Below are 19434 nucleotides of genomic sequence, written 5' to 3'. Positions count from 1 at the left end.
GGTGAGGAGGACATGTATCAACATGATATGGGTCTAGAGGTGATGGATCATGAGGGCATGGATCAAGAGGACATGAATGAGGATGGAATCAATGCAGATGGAATGGGTGTACATGGGATGGCTCAGGAGGGAATCAATAAAGATTACATGGGTATAGAGGGGATGGATCAGGAGGCCCTGGGTGTGGAGGATATGCATCAAGAGGACAATAGAAGGAGGAGGCCAAAAATGAGAATACGAAAGCCTTCTGAGAGGATAACAAAAATACAGTTGAAGAAAATGGTGATTGTAAAAAATGGGAAGGGGATGAGTTCATCCAACCCACTTAGCTTAGATTAGGGTGTTTCTAACCCATGCTTTTGTTGATAACATGTAAAAAAACTTTTGGCTTTGGGCAAATATAGATAGCCCTTTTTGTTAATAACCCATTTTGTTTATAGCCATCTAAACTTTAGGCATTGGGCCCCTTGATTATGGTTTTGGTTAATATTACATGTTCTATGATAAAAATGGTTTATCTTTCTTTAAGTTGATTATATTGTATATGTGTATGTTGTTAATTTCATTCCAGTGCTTTAATCATGATTACATTGTTTAGTTAAATGGAATTCCAACCATGTTTGATTCCAGCCATACTTGACTCCGGTCACAAATGATTCCAGTCATTCCTAATGCCATTGTTTATTCATTCAATTCACCACTGCTTCTATTGTTTATTGATTCCATTCATTAAGCATTCCATTTATGACTGATTCCATTCATTGTTAATTGATTCTATTTATTGTTAATTAATTCCATTCATTCATGATTACATTAGAAACACTTATAAGTCCTACATAAACATAAACTTGTTAAGCCATTTCATTACATAATGGGACACAACATAATACATATTCCAAAAGACAGTGATAGTACCCCCAACATACATAACTCAAACACATTAATACTAGCCAAACAAACACAACCAAAACACTACTTCCCGTCAATATTCTGTCTGTCCTACCAATCCTTCAACATCACCAAAACAAACAAAAAAGAAACCATAAACACATAAAACAATGATTTCCATCTTCCACCTTCATTTCCATTCAGTTGATGAATGTACACTTCTTCCATGGGTTGTTGTGCTACTGGTTGTTCGACAATGCCTCCAAAAAAAAGTTCCCCTCGACTTGTTGTTGTCCAAACTCCCTAAATATTGCATTGTTCTCCAAATTACCATTGTTGTGAAATTCTAGTAAGAGATTTGCATACCACTAGTTTGGTAGAGGAGGATCCACCCAATGAAAGTATTTGCAGTCTTTGAGTTCATCCTGGTAATTTGGGCAGCCTATAAACCTTCTTCCTGGGTTTAACGGAGTCCATGAAATCCATCTTCCAACAGGATCACCACAATAGCACCTACTTCTTAGACGATTCATCTCTCTTCGATTTGCTTCCTACAGAAGATGAAGATGACAATTGTGGATCCTCCTCCTCCTTCGATTTCTACCTGGTTCGATTTTAGGGCACGAGTGAATGAAACTCTTCTGCGTGCGTATGAGCTTTATATTTGACTCTCTTTAGTGACTCACATCCACCTCGCCATGTCCAGTCCACATAGACATTTGTAACCGGTTAAATGAGGGTTACCGGATGAAGATGATTGAATTGTTAGGTTTATCTGGTTTACTTTAGTCGGATATAACGTTATATTTTAATATATTATTACGATGTGAGGGTGTCAGCCCCCGTTATTTTTAATTCTTGGTTCTGCCCCTGTTTGTTTGTTTCATTATTTATTATCAGTTGTATTTTAATATCATTTATTAGTTTGCAGACTTCAAAGAAGAACCACTTTTTTTGTAGAGATGAGACATTTAGTCGACATATTCTTCTGCAATATGGTTTTAAGACTGCAAATGTTTATTTTTGAAAAAACAAATTTAAAAGAGAGTCTTGCAACAAAACGAGTGTTATATGCGACCTTATATGTTTTGAGTAAAATTTTCAAATTCATTGAAACTTATCCTAATTTAATAGGCTCTAATATGCATCAAGTAAGCTCTTTTGAAGCAATCAGGGTTATTCCACATCAAAATATACTTTGTATCACCAACTTCAGTATTATCTATACATTTTTAAGACTCCACCACATCTGTCACGAACTCACGATACATATAGTCATATACCATAAAAGCTAATATTATTCGCATTTCCATATCATACAAGCAAATACTATATTCCAAATCCAACCCTGCATGTTCACTACTATCCGCGTCAAGTAGTAGCTTACACGAGGAGGTTTGATAATATAATATATAAAATATTATTATATATAACAACCAAAACCATGTGTACGTAGCATCTTATAATGATTCAATTAGTCACTTGCGGCGAGCTTCTTTAACCTTTTTCTTTGGGGCTGCATCTGGAATTGGAATCGCAATTTCAGAATTGGCACCACCATCTTTCGTTTCTTTACTTACGCTGATCGCAATTTCAGACTTGGCACCACCATCTTTCATTTCTTTACTTACGCTCTTTCTGATGAAGCTGGCTATACTCTTGGCGTGGTTTCTATATTTAATGCCAACAGAGGATTGTAGAAACTCAATCATCTTTTGATCCGATTTCCCAAAAAACTGTCGCCAAAAGAAGGAAAAATTGAGGGATGAACGTTTAATTACCACATCATCATGTCAAGTATAGCTATTGATTAACATCATGCCACATCAACAATCAAGCAACAAGCTAGAAAACAACCTAACATAAAACTGTGTTTATAATTTGATTAAAATATATACCTTGTCCTTGTAGAGTTTCTTGAGATCAGTAACACTAGTAATATCATTCTCCACCAGCTTCGTCAAGTTTTTGGGTCCTACTCCTGGAATTTTCAACAAATCTGGATCTCCGGTGAGAACCGGCGCCGGAGAATTATCCAATCCCGTGGGCTTCACCTCCAAAGCCGACAACCATGTATCAGCGTCACAACCACCGTGGCCTTCAGTACTTTTCTTTGCAGAAATCAAAAACCCCTTATGATCAGATGAAGTAGAAGAGATACGAGCTAACCAGGCCAAATGAAACCCACTTAGACTCTCCTTAAACACAACACATGCTCTGTCTGGAAGAGCTGTAATACGAAACCGGTAACCAGAGCTCAAAGTGTAACGATGGGAACTCGAAGAAGACGTGGTATAATTACACACGGGTTTCTGACCACTAAGAGTGAGCATACCGGAACTAGGCAAGTGTAACGCGGTGGCGGCCGGCGTCATTATGGGAGGAAAATGATTAGGGAATGTGTTGTTTAAAGCTTAGAGAATGTAGGCGTTTGGTGCTTTTTGCTTAAACCCTGGAGGGATAAGGAGAAAAGGAGGGGGTAATATAGTAGATGAAGGCAGGTGATCGGGGGCCCTGAACAAGGATTTCAACGCTGTAGCATATGCAAAATGTACTTACAAGTATTTCCTAGCAAAACTCACTCGCTTTTTTTTTTTTTTTTTTTTCTTTTGAAGTACTGCAACTCAAAAAGTACACTTCATAGGAAACTTTCAACAAACCAAAGAGGAGTTTTTTACAAAGAGTAAAACGAAAACAAAGACACAATCAATTTACGTGATTCACACGGTCAGAATGATCGATTATGTACACAGTGATCACAAGAGAGATTTTTTCTATTAATTCCATCCAATGGTTTTTCAATGATACATTAGTTTACACGAATTTAACGGATATAAAACTTCTTGTTTGGCTTAAAACTGTCGATAATAACAAGCTACAAACTCTCACTAAAAACTGGACGAAATTAAAGGCGAAGGGTCTTTATGAAACTATGCATCGGGAATGGTTTTAGAAGAATGGGGAAGAAAAGCCTTTTGGTGTGTTTCACACCATTACCTATTTGCTTTCATTTTACTTTTTTCGCGATAATATTTTTCAGACATCCATTAGACTTTAGTACTTTACAAGCTAAAAAAACAAATCCGGATGGGTGGTGAGGGTGCGAGAATAATTTCCAAACTCCACGTAAAAAAGTGATTCAAATTTTCATCAAACGGCATATTTCTAGTTAAATAAAATGATTTATTATTTCATAGTATATTGTTGGAAATTTTCGTATATATCTGTGTTAAGCTTTAAAACATTATTTGTCCAGCCAAAATCTAAATATTATATTTATTCTTTTTAACTTTTAAAATATCGTATTTGCTCAAATTTAGTTTTTAAACTCTTTTAATCTGTTTTTATGTTTTATAGTCGTTTTAATTTATCAAACTGTCCTTCAATTTTAATGGTATTCAGACTTATTAAAGTTTTGTGCTTGTTCTGAGTTAGGCCTGTCAATCGTGTCTTGTTCGGGTTTGGTGGTCGCGGGTTGGCGGGTCAAAATATACCAACCCGGACACGACCTATTTAACTATACAGGTCACAGGTCGGCGAGTTTGGAACATACACCCATATATGACCCGTCAACCCACTTATTTATATGAGTTCACAGGTTGGTGGGTTCGTTGGTCGGATTTTGATTCGTGGGTCAGTTTTGGGTTTGTGTGTTCGTGGGTCAGATTTCATAAATAAAATTGATAATTAAACATTAATAAATTCAATGCAAACATATCCGAATTTTAGAAACTTAAGTCTTAAACATCCAAATGAAAATTAAAAACATTCATGGAAACATGTTCAAACTAAACATTAATACAAACATAGATAGATTAAAACGTATGCTTCGACGTTGTTCGATAATGATTCAATCATTCATGACGTCGTTCTTCGTAAGTTCATTTTGTCGTTCATCACATAGGGGAGACTAGGAGAGGGCTTATTCGATTTTGTTTGTGAGATACTGACATTATTTAGGGAAAACGCCAAACGTGTCACAATGCAAATCAGCAAATGGTTACCCACGGGTCAAATGACCAATGGTATCGGGTATCATATCCTAGTATAAAGTATAAACTGTATAGTGTATAATACTTAATACATTTATAAAATATATAATTTTTTTATTAAAATTATAAACTGGTTGGCGGGTCAACCCGTATATTTTTTGAGAAACTCATATATGACTTGTTTAATAAACGGGTTGACGGGTTGGCGGGTTGAAAAACTCAACTCAAACCCGTTTATTTCGTGTCATGTCGCGGGTCGTGTCGAGAATTGTCATGCCTATTATGGGTAATGTGAGGATATGGTGAATCAAGAACAATTTTTAAGTGTTTTTCTGATCATAATAGGGATGTTGTTCAAGAATGATGAGATTAGGAAGTGGAGAGAACTTGAAGATGTATGAGACGAAGGTGACGGGGAGGAGGCTGGGGAGAATAACGAGGGGTAATTCGGTTAATCCAATATATAGCAAAAGAGTTTTAAAATTTAATGGCAATTTCATCAATTAGGTTTTTATTTTAAATTAGAATGATTATTAAATGTTAAAAAAAACTGATTAAAAGAGTTTTAAAACATTTAAAAAATAACTTTAGACAAATATGATATTTTAAAAATTAAAAAGGATAAATATGATATTTAAATTTTAGACGTATCAAATATGACATTTTAAAAGGAGAATTTCATATATATCCTTCTTAAAAATCAAAATATCATATTTGTCAAACTTAATTTCTTAATATCACATTTACCCTTTATAAACTTTCAAAACATCATATTTGTCTAAATCTTTTTTTACAATGTTTTTAATAGTGTATAATCATTTTTAATATCTTGGAATTATTATAAGAATTAAAAAATTTAACCATATTGTTCTTAAGTCTATAATAATGGAACATCTACTTTTAAATTGTTGGACGTTTTATCTTCAACCCTCTCCATAAAATGTATGCATTGATTCTTAATTTTTGTTGTTTTTGAATATTGTCATGTTGTAGATGAATAATATTTTAGATATTACCATTGATATTTTGATATTTAAGAAGGACATATATGATATCTTAATATTTAAGAACGACACACACACACACACACACACACACACACACACACACACACACACACATATATATATATATATATATATATATATATATATATATATATATATATATATATAGAGAGAGAGAGAGAGAGAGAGAGAAAGAAAGAGAGATAGGTTCAGGTGTTTAAAGTAACTATTGTGTTATTGTATGCATAAATGTGGGCCAATCAAAATTAAATAAAAAATTAAATAATTAAATAAATAAATAAGGGTAATTTAGTCATTTGTTTAATAACTTCCAAAAATAATCCCTATAATCATGGTATCTCTCCAGTTTAAATCTTCTTCCCCTCTTTATCTAAAAACCGATTCTGAAAACCCTAAATTGAACAAATCGACACCCCCACCCTTGTCCCTCCAGCCGCCATTACCCCTTTATTCCAGTCTGCATCAAGTTCCGATTCCGACTCAGAGTCGGACGACAAAGCTCAAGCTGCTCTCGAATTACAAACCCTAGAAACGGAGCTCTCGACAAGGAGCAGCGAAGCAGCGGCGCAGGTGAGGTTTTCGGAGGTGTTTGCTTGATCGGAGAATGTGCGGGATGCGATGGGGGGTTGCTCCGGTAATCTCCTTGCTCCCCCTTTCTTTCTGATTTAACAGCCAACAACGAAGGAAAATGGAAGCAGGCAGAAAACGACCTAAGGGGAGTTTTTTGTTTGTTTGATTCTTTTAATAGGGAAAGATAGAAGGAAAAGGGAGAGGATGTTGGTCTCTTGATGTTCTTGGCAGAAATCAAAGAAGAAGAAGAAGAGAAAGGAGTTGCTGATCTCTTCTGTTTGCACTAGAAAACATCCACTTCGGTGGTGTGTTCTTAACTGAAAACGAAGAAGAGAAGGAATGCAGGGGTGATTTTTCTTTTGTATTAAATATTGATTGTGAATCGATGCAGAAAAGAATAGAGAATGGAAGAGTGTTTATGTAGATGATTCAATGGATGATATTGGTGAGATTCCAATTCTATTGGAATGGAATCACGAATCCCAATTCTGTTGGAATGGAAAGACGAATTCCAATTCTGTTGGAATCACAGAAGTTGGTGTTTGAAGAACAGACCACAAAATTGAAACGAACCACATTATTCTTTTAGAATGTATTAGTCGTTAGATTTTGATGTTTTTTTTTCCCGTTTTGATTGTTTTTTAGTTTTATTCCTTAACAATAAATGTAATTCTTAACAATTGTTACCCGTATTCTATAAGAAATAATGTATTTTTTGTTTTTATTCTTCAATTGACTGTTCAAGGATTTGTTATTCTACAAGAAGTTTTTAAATTCACGATCAAGAAATAGGTTCAAGAATATTTTTATTATTTATGGTTCAAGAATATTTTTATTTTTGAATATACTCATAAACATATTCTGTCAGAATGTCCAAATTAAAAAAATTATAATACGTAAAATCGGATTTTTAAAATTAATAGAATCTATGATCCCTTAAAAAATGCAATTTTCCTTTATTAAATCTATATTAATTGATTAAATTACCCTTGTAATTAATTAAGATGATATTTTCAATTATATTTAATTCAATAATTTATATTAATCACTTTCTTGTAAATTTGATTGGCCCACATTTATGCATACAATAACACAATAATTACTTTGAATAGAATAACCTATGTCTATATATATATATATATATATATATATATATATATATATATATATGGAAAAGTTCAATAGAGTACCATAATTATTGGTTTCTTCAAGGAACCAAATCTTTTTTTCAATTTCTAGAGCTTATTCTTTATCGAAAAAAAGATCTAAAAATATCTAAATTCATATATTAACATTGTGAATGTGAAAAATATTTTTCGGATTCACCGTGTGAATCCGGATTCACGTTGTGAATTTTCAAAGATTCACATTGTGAATTTGACGTAAAAATAAAAAAAATAAAAAAAATTCGAATTTGATATCATTGGAAAAAGGATAAAAAGTTATGAATTTCTGTATTTTTAGTTTTTTTTTTTTTTTGATAAAAAATAAGTTGTAAAAGTTGAAAAAGAAATTGGTTCATTGGTTAATTATGGTTCTCTATTGAACCTCACCCTATATATATATATATATATATATATATATATATATATATATATATATATATATATATATATATATATATATATATATATATATATATATAATGGCATATGATATTTTACCATATTTTAAAATTTTATGAAGGATAAATATGATATTTAAAAATTAAGTGGAACAAATATGATATTTTTATATTTAATAAATGTATTTTGGAACTCAACAAAAAATACACAACGCTATCTATTGACTTTTTTATGTTAGATTAGTGCTATGTAAATCCAATAATATGAATAACGGCCCACCAAATGTTATGGATGATTATTCATTCAAATTTCAAATGCAAGAGGTTGGATCGAAAATGACCACAAATGATGCGTTTGTTGGGGTCTCCCTAAAGAAAAGCGTTTTGTGTGTGTTTCACAAAATCATTGTTTGTTTTCTTTTCGAATTCCATTCAGAATCATGTTTATTCAACCTCCATAAATTAGAGGTTCATATCATTTCACGTCATACAATATGCCACGCTAGTAATACATAAATGATAAATCTTAAAATTATCTCCAATATTTACAACGGGTAGTGCTAATTGCTAAACGTATTTCCTTAAGACAATCTACTATAATATAATACTACTATTTTTATAATAAAAATTAATGCACTTTTTACACTAAAAAATTAGAGTAATTCATCAAAATGATTATTTATGACTTTTTTCCCTCATTTTCATATCTCTACAATCAAATGACTATCAACCTCACGAAATAGTTACGGTCAATTTGTGGGGATCATTTCCCACAACGTCTGCTTTTAAACTCAAAACGTAATCCTCATATTCTCCTTCTGATAAAAAGATGATACTAGGATATATGAATATATCTCATAAGGATATTATTTAGACTCTAATTTATGAATGTATTTTATTATAGTTATATTTCCTTTATTTTGTACATCATTTTTGTTACAAATACTCAATTGAATATTTTCCACATATGTCAATATCCCAATATCCATTTGTATTTGTTATTTTTATAAATTTTCTAATATACCAAAATGAAATATGAGACTCCGGTGAATATCTCAATATCCCTTTGTATTTGTAAGTTTTATAAATTGATTGAAATTTAAGATTTTTTATACTTTAGTCGTTAATGACTAAATGTTTATATAGACCAATTTTATTTAGTTGGCATCTGATGTAGCAATGATATGTCAACATAAAAAAGTTGTAATCCTCGTAAACTACCATGGAAACATTTGTTTAAGTGGTGCAATATACGAACTAGGCTAAATTACTATGCATCGTCAATTAGATACAACGCTATTTCTTTTTGTTTTATAAAAATCCAATATATTATATAGATTTTAATGCTTAAAACTATCAAGAACATATACAACAACAGAATAAAAAAAAAGAATTATAAACTAAAACAAAAAAGTTTGTCCGAACAATTTTTTTTGCCAAATGTGAAGGTTTTTTGAAAAAAAAAATGAGGTTTTTTTTTTGAAGAAAACTATATACACCAAAATATTACAGGCAAACCAACTACAAGGGTCAAATAAAAAAACAGAAAAATATAAAGGCTTTTTTAGAAAATTAAAATAAAAGTTGAAAATAAAAATAAAAGTTGAGATTTAATCCAGAAAAACACAATATATAAGGTTCTTTATTTAAACTATGTGTACATCCGTACAAAGCGGCGGCGACAATTATTATTGTTTCGATGAATGATTTTTTTTATTTAGAAAATGTTATTTGACTGTTCAGTGGCTATAAATTTTTTGGCTAATATGTTAGAACAATTTCATGCCCAACCTTTGTGCAAGCAGCATGCCCACGTTAAAAAAGAAAAAAAAATTAATTGATGTTTCTTTCATTAAATATTTTCGTTGATTACTTTTTACAATAATTAGTTTTTGTTCATAAAAAATGAGTGGTTTGCGCATAACAGATTTGTACATTAAATTATCAAGCATTTACCTCTTAAATTTCAAGAAAAGTTAAATATGTTTTATAATATAGTTAAGATAACCTTTTCTTTTATTTGTAAAACTGAAGTTGTAAAAATAGATTGTAAAAAATTATAAATCGTGAAAAAACATGTGAAGAATAAGTGAAAAAAATCAAATTGTGAAAAAAAAAACATAAATACAAAGGACAAAAATGAAGTTGTAAAAAATATTTTGAAAAAAAAAACAAGAAAAAACAAAGTAAGAACAACAGAGTTGTAAAAACAAAAAAATACAAAATATATTGCTATTATCAACATGCATAACAATATAAGTAGGGAAATTGAGTAATCTAACCATTTTTTAATGTTATCTTAATAATAATAATATTTTTTTAAATGACCATTCAGTCCGAAATGGGTCATTTCGGACCCGATTTTCTATTTAGTCAATGGGTAATGGATCCGACCCAGTAATGTGGTCCCCTGTATAAATATCATTTTAACCCGTTTCGGACTTCATTTCAAAGTGACCTTCTTCTACTCTATGTCTGATGAAATGGTATTCTCTGTCGATATGTCTTGATCTGCTATGATCTCTTGGTTCCTTTTTCAAGGCAACCGCCGCTTCATTATCACAAAAAATCCCCATTAGCTCTTTGATGGTTGGAACAACTCCAAGGTCTCTGATGAAGTTCTTCAACCAAATAGCCTCCTTTAATGTTTCGCTCGTTGCTATGTACTCTGATTCAAATGTAGAATCAGCCAATGTATCATGTTTAGAACTTTTTCAGGTTACCGCTCCTCCATTAAGGGTAAACACCCAGCCTGATTGAGAACGGAAGTTGTCTCTGTCTGTTTGAAAGTTGGTGTCACTATACCCAGTTACTCTCAAGTCATCACTGCCACCAAGCACAAGGACCCAGTCCTTAGTTCTAGGCAGATACTTGAGACTATTCTTAACTGCTATCCAATGAGCTCTACCCGAATTTCCCTGATAACGATTAACCATGCTCAAAGCAAAAGCCACATCAGGGCAAGTACATGTCATAGCATACATGATAGATCCAACGGCGGAAGCATATGGTATTCTACTCATTTATGTTATCTCTGCATCGGTACTCGGGCTCTGGGTCTTACTTAGTTTGGTATTAATCTGTATAGGCAGTTCTCCTTTCTTGGAATTCTCCATACTAAAACGTTTTAGCACTTTTTCCAAGTACGTACTTTGACTAAGTCCAATTAGTCTTTTACTCATGTCTCTCAAATTCCTTATATCTAGAATATAAGCAGCCTATCCCATATCCTTCATAGCGAAACACTTTCCAAGCCAAGTCTTAACCTCTTGCAAGGTTGGAATGTCGTTTCCTATGAGAAGTACGTCATCTACATACAATACCAGGAAGGTTACTATACTCCCACTAGCTTTGACATATATATACAAGATTCATCTTCACTTTTAGAGAAACCAAACTCTTTGACCTTCTCGTCAAAGAAAAGATTTCATCTACGAGAAGCTTGTTTCAATCCATAGATTGATTTCTCAAGCTTACACACTCTATTTGGATACATCGCATCGACAAAACCCTCTGGCTTACTCATGTAAACATCCTCAACCAACTTCCCATTGAGGAAAGCGGTTTTTACATCCATTTTCCAAATCTCATAGTCATGAAACGCGACTATGGCTAGCATTACCCTAATAGATTTTATCTTACCTACTGGTGAGAATGTCTCATCATAGTCAACCCCTGGGGTTTGAGTAAAGCCCTTCGCAACCAGTTGAGCCTTGAAAGTGTGTACCTTTCCGTCCATGTCAGTCTTCTTATTAAATATCCACTTGCACCCAACTGTCTTACGACCTGATACATTATCAACCAGATCCTAAACTTGGTTGCATACATGGACTTGATCTCGCTGTCCATTGTCTCTTATAATTTGGCAGCCTCAGGGCCTGCTATTGCTTCCTTGTAGTTAGAAGGTTCATCCAAATTCACCAGTGTACTATCACTGATAAACGTATCACCATCTATAGTGATATGGAAGCCATAGAACTCAGGTGGCATTCTAACTCTATTGGAACGCCTAAGAGGTAATGATTCATCAACTGGTTCAAATGGAATTCTTCCTCAGGTTGAACCTTATTGTCTTCATAGGTTCCTTTATCTTTTGATTCCTGAATTTATTAAAGATCAATTGCACTCCCATTGTCATCTTTGCATATGAGCTCTCTCTCGCGAAAGACTCCCCTTCATGCTACGAAGACCACATTCTCACTAGGTCTGTAGAACAAATATCCAAAGGACTTTTGTGGGTATCCGATGAAAATACATCTCTCACTTCGAGGTTCAAGATTTTCATGAGTCTCTCGTCTAACGAAATCTTCACAACCCCAAACCTTGTTGTGTGCTAACGAGGTGTGACACCAGTCAAATTTTGGTCAAAAATAAATTGATCAATAATCGTAATTGGGATGAACCAAGTTGTAGAGTTTGTAACAAGGTTTCCAAAAACATAAAGAACACTGAAATCCGAGTTATAACGAAGAAGTTATGACCAATCGAAAATCCGCGATAAAACCGGCAAAACACTGTTCAGTGTAAAAAGTGAATTTTCGATAAAAGGCTTTTTAGCCTTAACAATCTAAATGAAAGTTGTAGGATATGTTAAACCGAGAACGTTCATAAAAAGAACGTCAAAATCTGACTTCGTATGAGGAAGTTATGATTTTTCGAAGTTTCGGTTTAGCAGTAGACAGCTAAAAATTCGAAATATAAATCGATCGATATTTAGCCCACGCAACTTAGACGAGAATCGAAGGTCTCGTCAAAAGTAGCACAACGGTAAAAAGCAGACGAAAACGGACGTCGGATGAAGAAGTTATGAATTTTTAACGAAGTCTAAATGAAAGTCGTAAAACGGAGCTCGTATGCAAAAGTTATGATTTTCGCAACTTTTTGGCACAAAAATCAAGAAAATGTGGAAAACCGGGAAATTTCGCTGAGTCACCTCGGACACATCATCCCTCGCATGCGAGGCCTCCACGTGGCACCTCCTGATAGGACCGAGCTTCGCGTGTCGTCTTTGGATTGGACCAACTCCGCGGTCCACTAAGCTTCGGACAGCACTCGCAAGAGACACCCCGGAGATGCTCCTCGGACACCCCTTCGCATGCGTGTACTCCTCCTATTGGACCGAAGCCTAGCCCAATCCGAAGACTCCATCTGTCCGAGCCTCGCAGGTGTCCTTCGCTGCTGACCAACGCGTGGCTGCTGACTCTTACCTCGCCTCGCCACATTTCCCCCTCGGCCGAACCCTCGCACCCCTATATAAAGGGTGCGAGCCTTCTCGGATGAAAGACACTTTTTCACCCCAAAACTTCCCAAAATTCATATTTTAACCCCGTAAACTTTCTCATGACCCCCCAAGGCCCTGGTATCGTGTCTAAAGCCCGAAGCAAGCCCCGGAGCCCCGGAATTCTCGAGAAGTTATCCTCTCTCCTGCCGAAACTCTGCCCGGTTTGAGCCGGTTTCTCGTCAAATAAACTCTTTACGGGAAACGAAACGCTGCCCGAATCACCGCTTATCAAAGTGAGTTCATACCCCTATAATTTACCTTTTCAATGGTTTTTAAATGCTTTTTAGGGGGTAATACAAGTTTAACACAATAATAAATTGTGTTAATAACTGTGTGTGATAATAATCACACAGAAAGTTTATGTATGCTTTTAAGAATTATCAAATACTTCCAAAATAACTTAAAGCCATGTTAAATCTTAAAAGTCATGTAAACTCTGTTAAATTCTTTGAAAAATGTTTTATAAGCTATTTCAAAGTATAAATGCCAAAATCATGTTTATATATGTATAAATATATAAATAAGATTTGAAGGGCTTAGGACTAATGAATTATCTTATATCCTTTTCCTTGTTTGGATGTGGAGTTAGGGTTGTATTATTTGTCCGAAGGTCGTTTCCTTCTTAATTATATATATTATACATATATGAGTACAAAAGGTTACTCCTTTTGGTATCATCACCTTTGTATCAGGCTGAGCAAAGGTGTTCATCCATGAGAAACCATACTAATCAGATAGAACATATAAATTATAATAGGTATAATTTATGATTCAAAACTAAAGATACAAGTATGATTCACGACTGTATACTTTCCAAGGAAATTACCAAAATACATTCAACTATAACAAGATATGTATAATACCTTTAATATACGAACAACATATTAAAGAAGTAAAGATACATCATACCGGGTTTGCATTAGCAAAGGTACTATACAGAGTACCAGAGTTAGCAAACATGAGGTAATGCCGGGTTTGCATTAGCAAAGGTACTATACAGAGTACCCGAGTTAGCAAACACGAGGTAATAATACATCATGTCGGGTTTGCATTAGCAAAGGTACTATACAGAGTACCCGAGTTAGCAAACACGAGGTAATAATACATTCTGCCGGGTTTGCATTAGCAAAGGTACTATACAGAGTACCCGAGTTAGCAAACACGAGGTAATAATACATTATACCGGGTTTGCATTAACCAAGGGTACGATACAAAGTACCAGAGTTAGCATTCACAGGGTAATAATAATACATCGTAAATCTCGTTGAAACAATAAATTTGTGAGACCCTTCACGGTGTACTTATCTAAGTACGACCTTTTAAGTCCTGAACTATTAGCCAGAATCTCTTGTAGGGAGAGCGTGAATTTGTGTATAGATCTATATGGGACTGACAATCCCGCACCTCTACTGTTCGCTGCAGTTTGGCCGGCAGGCCTAGGGTGTCAAATATCATATTCATTCCGACGCCTGAAGAACGTCGCAGCAGGCATTTCCGTCATATTAGTATGGTTGATAGGACTCACATGGATAAAACAACGAGTGAATTACAAAGTAATATACTTCTCTTATAACAGTAAGAAAAGTTAATTACATCCCGACCAGATATACCTTTAGTAGTTTTTACTTACAGTAAGAGCTACGTATCATGAAATCAAGTATTGTACTTCTGGTTTTGAACATTTAAAACCACAAGGCAGTATTATGGATAATACAATACTCTCCAGGATTAATACTAAGGTTTTTACTATAGAACAGATATAACTAAGAACAATTTTACAAATGAAACGGTTTATGGGATTAAACCACTTTTACAAATGAAACGATTTATGGGATTAAACCACTTATACAAAGGAAACGGTTTATGGGATTAAACCACTTATCAAATGAAACTTAGTCACTCAATCTTTGTAAACTAGTATAACATAAAAGACCTTTAGTGGTTAATTCTATAATTCCTTAGTTATTACATCAGAGTTGTACATAAGTAATATCCGATTGACAGTGAAATGTGTGACTTCCGCCTTACTTCCTGTTCCTTGTTTGGTTGTGGGCTTAGGGCAGATACACCCATTTGACTGTCCATTCGATATTGGGTTATATATAATCAGTATAAACTAAGTAATTACAGAGAGAAACTATTGAGGTTATCAGTTAATCACCTCAGGAAATATAGGATTTCCTGGAGAAACCAGTGAACTTATTCAAAGAACTTAAGGTATACTTAACAGAACTAAAATACTTATGAACTCACCAGCTTAAATGTTGATCTACTCTTTCCAATTAACTTTTATTCTCAGGAATCCAGTAGACAGGTACACTCCCGAAGCTATTGAGAAGACTACCTAGTACCGTACCGTGACTCATGTCTTCTACTGTACCTACTTTAGTGTTTGAATATGTAATGTTTAAACACTTATGTAAAACTTATACTTATTAATGCAATGGTTGTTTGTACTTTGATTACTATATTGCATATGTTGTGATACTTACCTAAAGTCCTCCGCCCCCGAATGTTTCCGCCATTCTGGTTTGGGGGTGCGACACGAGGGAACCTTCCCTGTGCACATCTCGTAAGGTGTTTTCGCAACCTTCTATGTTGGGACAAGATTAAGAATGTGGGCGGCAGTATGTAAGGCATACCCCCATAATGAGATTGGAAGTGAAGCTCGACTCATCATGGAATGAACCATGTCCAACAAGGTTCGATTATGCCTTTCAGTCACACCATTAAGTTGTGGTGTCCTAGGAGGTGTCAATTGTGAAACAATTCCACATTCCTTGAGGTAGTCGTGGAACTCGATACTAAAATACTCACCGCCTCTATCGGATCTAAGCATCTTTATCTTCCTGTCCAATTGATTCTCGACTTCATGTGTAAACTCTTTGAACTTTTCAAAGGTTTCTGACTTATGCTTGATTAAGTAGATATAGCCATATCTGCTATAATCATCAGTAAAAGTCACATAGAATCGATTTTCATCCCTTGTGGTGGATCTGAAGAGCTCATACACATCTATGTGTATGAGGTCCAACAAACCTTCACCTCTTTCACAAGATCCGATGAAAGGTGATTTTGTCATCTTACCTAGCAGACAAGATTCACATGTATCATCTGACCTTAGGACAAATGATTCCAACACTCCATCCTTTTGGAGTTAGGCAATGCGTTTCTTATTAACATGTCCAAGACTACAATGCCACAAGCATGCTTTGTCTATACCATTAGATGAATCAATTTGAAAAACACTATTACCTAAATTGTCTACAATCATTACAGTTTCATACACACCATCACAAGGTAAAACTTCAAAATAAAAAACATTATTTTTAAAAGCAGAAATAGAACCATTCTCATCATTAAAATAATATCTAAAACCTTGTTTAAATAATGCATGAAAAGAAATGATGTTTCATGTTATCTCTGACGAGTAGCAACAATTTATTAAATCTAACCCTAACCCACTACTAAGCACTAAGCCATAAACTCCAATCTTGGTGACAGGTGAAGATCGCCTATTCCCCATGATTAATTTCATCCTTCCATGCTCCACATCCTCACTTCCTTTTAGCCCCTGCAAATCAAAACAAATGTGAAATCCACATCATGTATCAAGGACCCCAAGAACGAGAATATGATGAGTTATTATATAAGATAGTGTAAATACTTGTCGAGGTTGGCTTCACCTTGCCATCCTTGATGTCCTGAAAGTATTTTGGACAACTTCATTTCCAATGCCCCTTGTCATTAAAGGATAAGAAAGTGGCCTCTTTGGGATCAGAAACAGGAGAAGTATCAGAACTGGACTTCCCTTTGGGTCATGTATTTGACAACCCAGCCTAGGATTCAGCCTTCCAATTTTGCTTGAGAGGACCTTTACTCTTCTTCCCCTTTCCTTGACCAATGGCCAGAACATGAGCACTAGCAAGAGTAGAGGCAACACTCTTTCCCTTCATTCCTGCTTCAGCGGTTCTCAGGATGTTGTGCAATTGTGACAAATTGGTTTCATTGTTGTTCAAATGATAGGTCAATATGAACTGATCATAACAACTTGTCAGGGAGTTCAATACTATGTCAATTGCCATCTCTTCATCAAAATTCACGTTGAGCTTGATTAGCATGTCCACGTATCGTTGCATTCTCTAAATGTGGCTACTAGCAGACTCACCCTCTTTCATCTTGCTTGCAATGAGGGAATTTACCACCTCATACTTTTCCTGCCGAGCTCGCTTATGGTATTTCTCCATAAGGTCCTTGTTCATCTCGTATGGCCAGTAATCCTCATAGTTCCTTTGCAATTCTGGATTCATTGTGGCCACCATGATGCACGCAACTTTTGTGGCATCATTATAGTGTTTCTTGTAGGCGGCCAATTCATCAGGAGTGGCATTCTCTTCGTCAATTTCATCCAATGATTTTTCGAGGACATATTCTTTGTCCTCAAAACGAAGCGCCATTTTAATGTTCTGCATCCAGTCGTTGTAGTTGGTGCCATCCAATTGCACCCTCGAGTAAATGTTCAACAGAGAGAAGTTGTTGTTGGAGGAGGAGGAGGAGGAACCAGAAGCATCAGTAAGAGTATACATCTATAAAAGAAAGATAGTTGTATTTCAATAAGAAAAATCATCAATATAACACCCAAAATGAAATATCAAGGCTAGGATACATCTAAATAATTCACAACTTAGAAAAGGGATGTCATAATCTAATTGTAAATTATGTAAAGGTAGGTAAATGATGATTTACCAATTTCACCATCGAAAAACGAAATTTGAAAGAATTGGGTTTTTTAAATGAAATTCCTAGATATTTTAAGATTCATTGAACTTTTCAATGACATGTTTAATCACGATTATGCTATTCCATTTGTGACTGGGATACCGAGAATCACAAACAAGAAGTGAATAACCATGCAAATTAGTTTGGTACTCTCGATGTCATTTATCATCTTATTTTAATGTGTCGGTTAGCCACATGCGCTCCATTAATCAATGATAATTTTTGAGACACCCATTGCCATTCTTTATTAGTCCCTATTAATGTGTCGGTTAACCACACACGCTCCACTAACGACTTATAAAGTGCAATGTGCAATTTCATGGGTTAGCATACAAATTCACATTTTTCCTAAAGTAACTAAGATTAGGAATTTAAAAAATAAATTTACTTACTTTATAATTCATTATACTTATTAATTAGAATTAATTTTGTCCTATCAAACTCGTTCGGCTAACGACCCTCCACCAATCAAGGAAGCGTTGGGTGAGAGTGGACACCCATTCAACCACCATTTTATAGGCAGGTTCCTTATACTCTCCCTTATAGATCGGCTTTGTGAATGAGACATACTAACGGTTGACTGACTTGTCTTATATATATATATATATATATATATATATATATATATATATATATATATATATATATATATATATATATATATATATATATTAACCTTTTAATGTTACATATATTATAAGGGTCTATTTTAAACTTTTCAAAAGCACTAAGGTTATATTTTAAATTTTCAAAATTAATATTCAATTAATTAAATTTTAAAAATAAACCAATAATGAATTTAAGATAAGGATATCAAATTACATAAATAATTATTCAGTTTTACATAATTAAAACATTATTTAAAGCAATTATCCTAACCTATTCATGAGATAAGCAAAAAAAATCCGATTTTTGTGGATCTGATCGTCCACCACGTCGTGGTGGGAAATACCACGACGTGGTCAAACGAATTCACAGGTCACCACATCCTGGTGAAGAACACCACGTCGTGGTGTTTGATTAGAATGACGCTTCTGAATTCTTTTCATTTTCATGTTCACCAATTACAATAACTCGACAGGAAACAAGTCATAGGCTCTGATATCACTGATGGGTTTTATGCAAAACAATAAGCTTAAACCCTAAGTGTGCATGCAGCCCTAATAACGATCTATGTTTTCACTATTGAATATGCAACTATGAACAACAAATAAGAAACCCTAAGATAACTAGTATATTTTCGAAAATACTAACTAGGGTAGAAGAAACATACCTTGATTTTATTGACAAATAACAAAGATCCTTGTGTTGTTGAAGCCTTGAGAGCAAGCA

At 34.3% G+C, this 19434-nt stretch overlaps 1 protein-coding gene across 1 annotated transcript; it reads right to left on the bottom strand.

Annotated features, from left to right (window-relative positions):
* Positions 1-2168: 2168 nt before the first annotated feature.
* On the bottom strand, positions 2169-3355 carry LOC145121216 (uncharacterized). Its single transcript, XM_079057176.1, has 2 exons — positions 2787-3355; positions 2169-2624 (listed from the first exon to the last, which is right to left on the bottom strand). Exons 1-2 carry the CDS (start codon positions 3261-3263, stop codon positions 2367-2369), a joined length of 735 nt encoding a protein of 244 aa, XP_078913302.1. The 5' UTR covers positions 3264-3355; the 3' UTR covers positions 2169-2366.
* Between the last annotated feature and the right edge of the window lie 16079 nt (positions 3356-19434).

The sequence above is a fragment of the Lactuca virosa genome, chromosome 1, assembly GCF_052849685.1.
Source record: "Lactuca virosa cultivar CGN04683 chromosome 1, Lactuca_virosa_CGN04683_v6, whole genome shotgun sequence".
Classification (NCBI taxonomy): Eukaryota; Viridiplantae; Streptophyta; class Magnoliopsida; order Asterales; family Asteraceae; genus Lactuca; species Lactuca virosa.
This window is presented reverse-complemented; position numbering and strand designations above follow the sequence as displayed.

Coding starts and splice junctions, on each gene's coding strand:
- LOC145121216 (XM_079057176.1), bottom strand. CDS start 3,263: ATGACGCCGGCCGCCACCGCGTTACACTTGCCTAGTTCCGGTATGCTC. Junction 2,625..2,786: donor AGAAACTCTACAAGGACAAG/GTATATATTTTA, acceptor TTTTGGCGACAG/TTTTTTGGGAAATCGGATCA.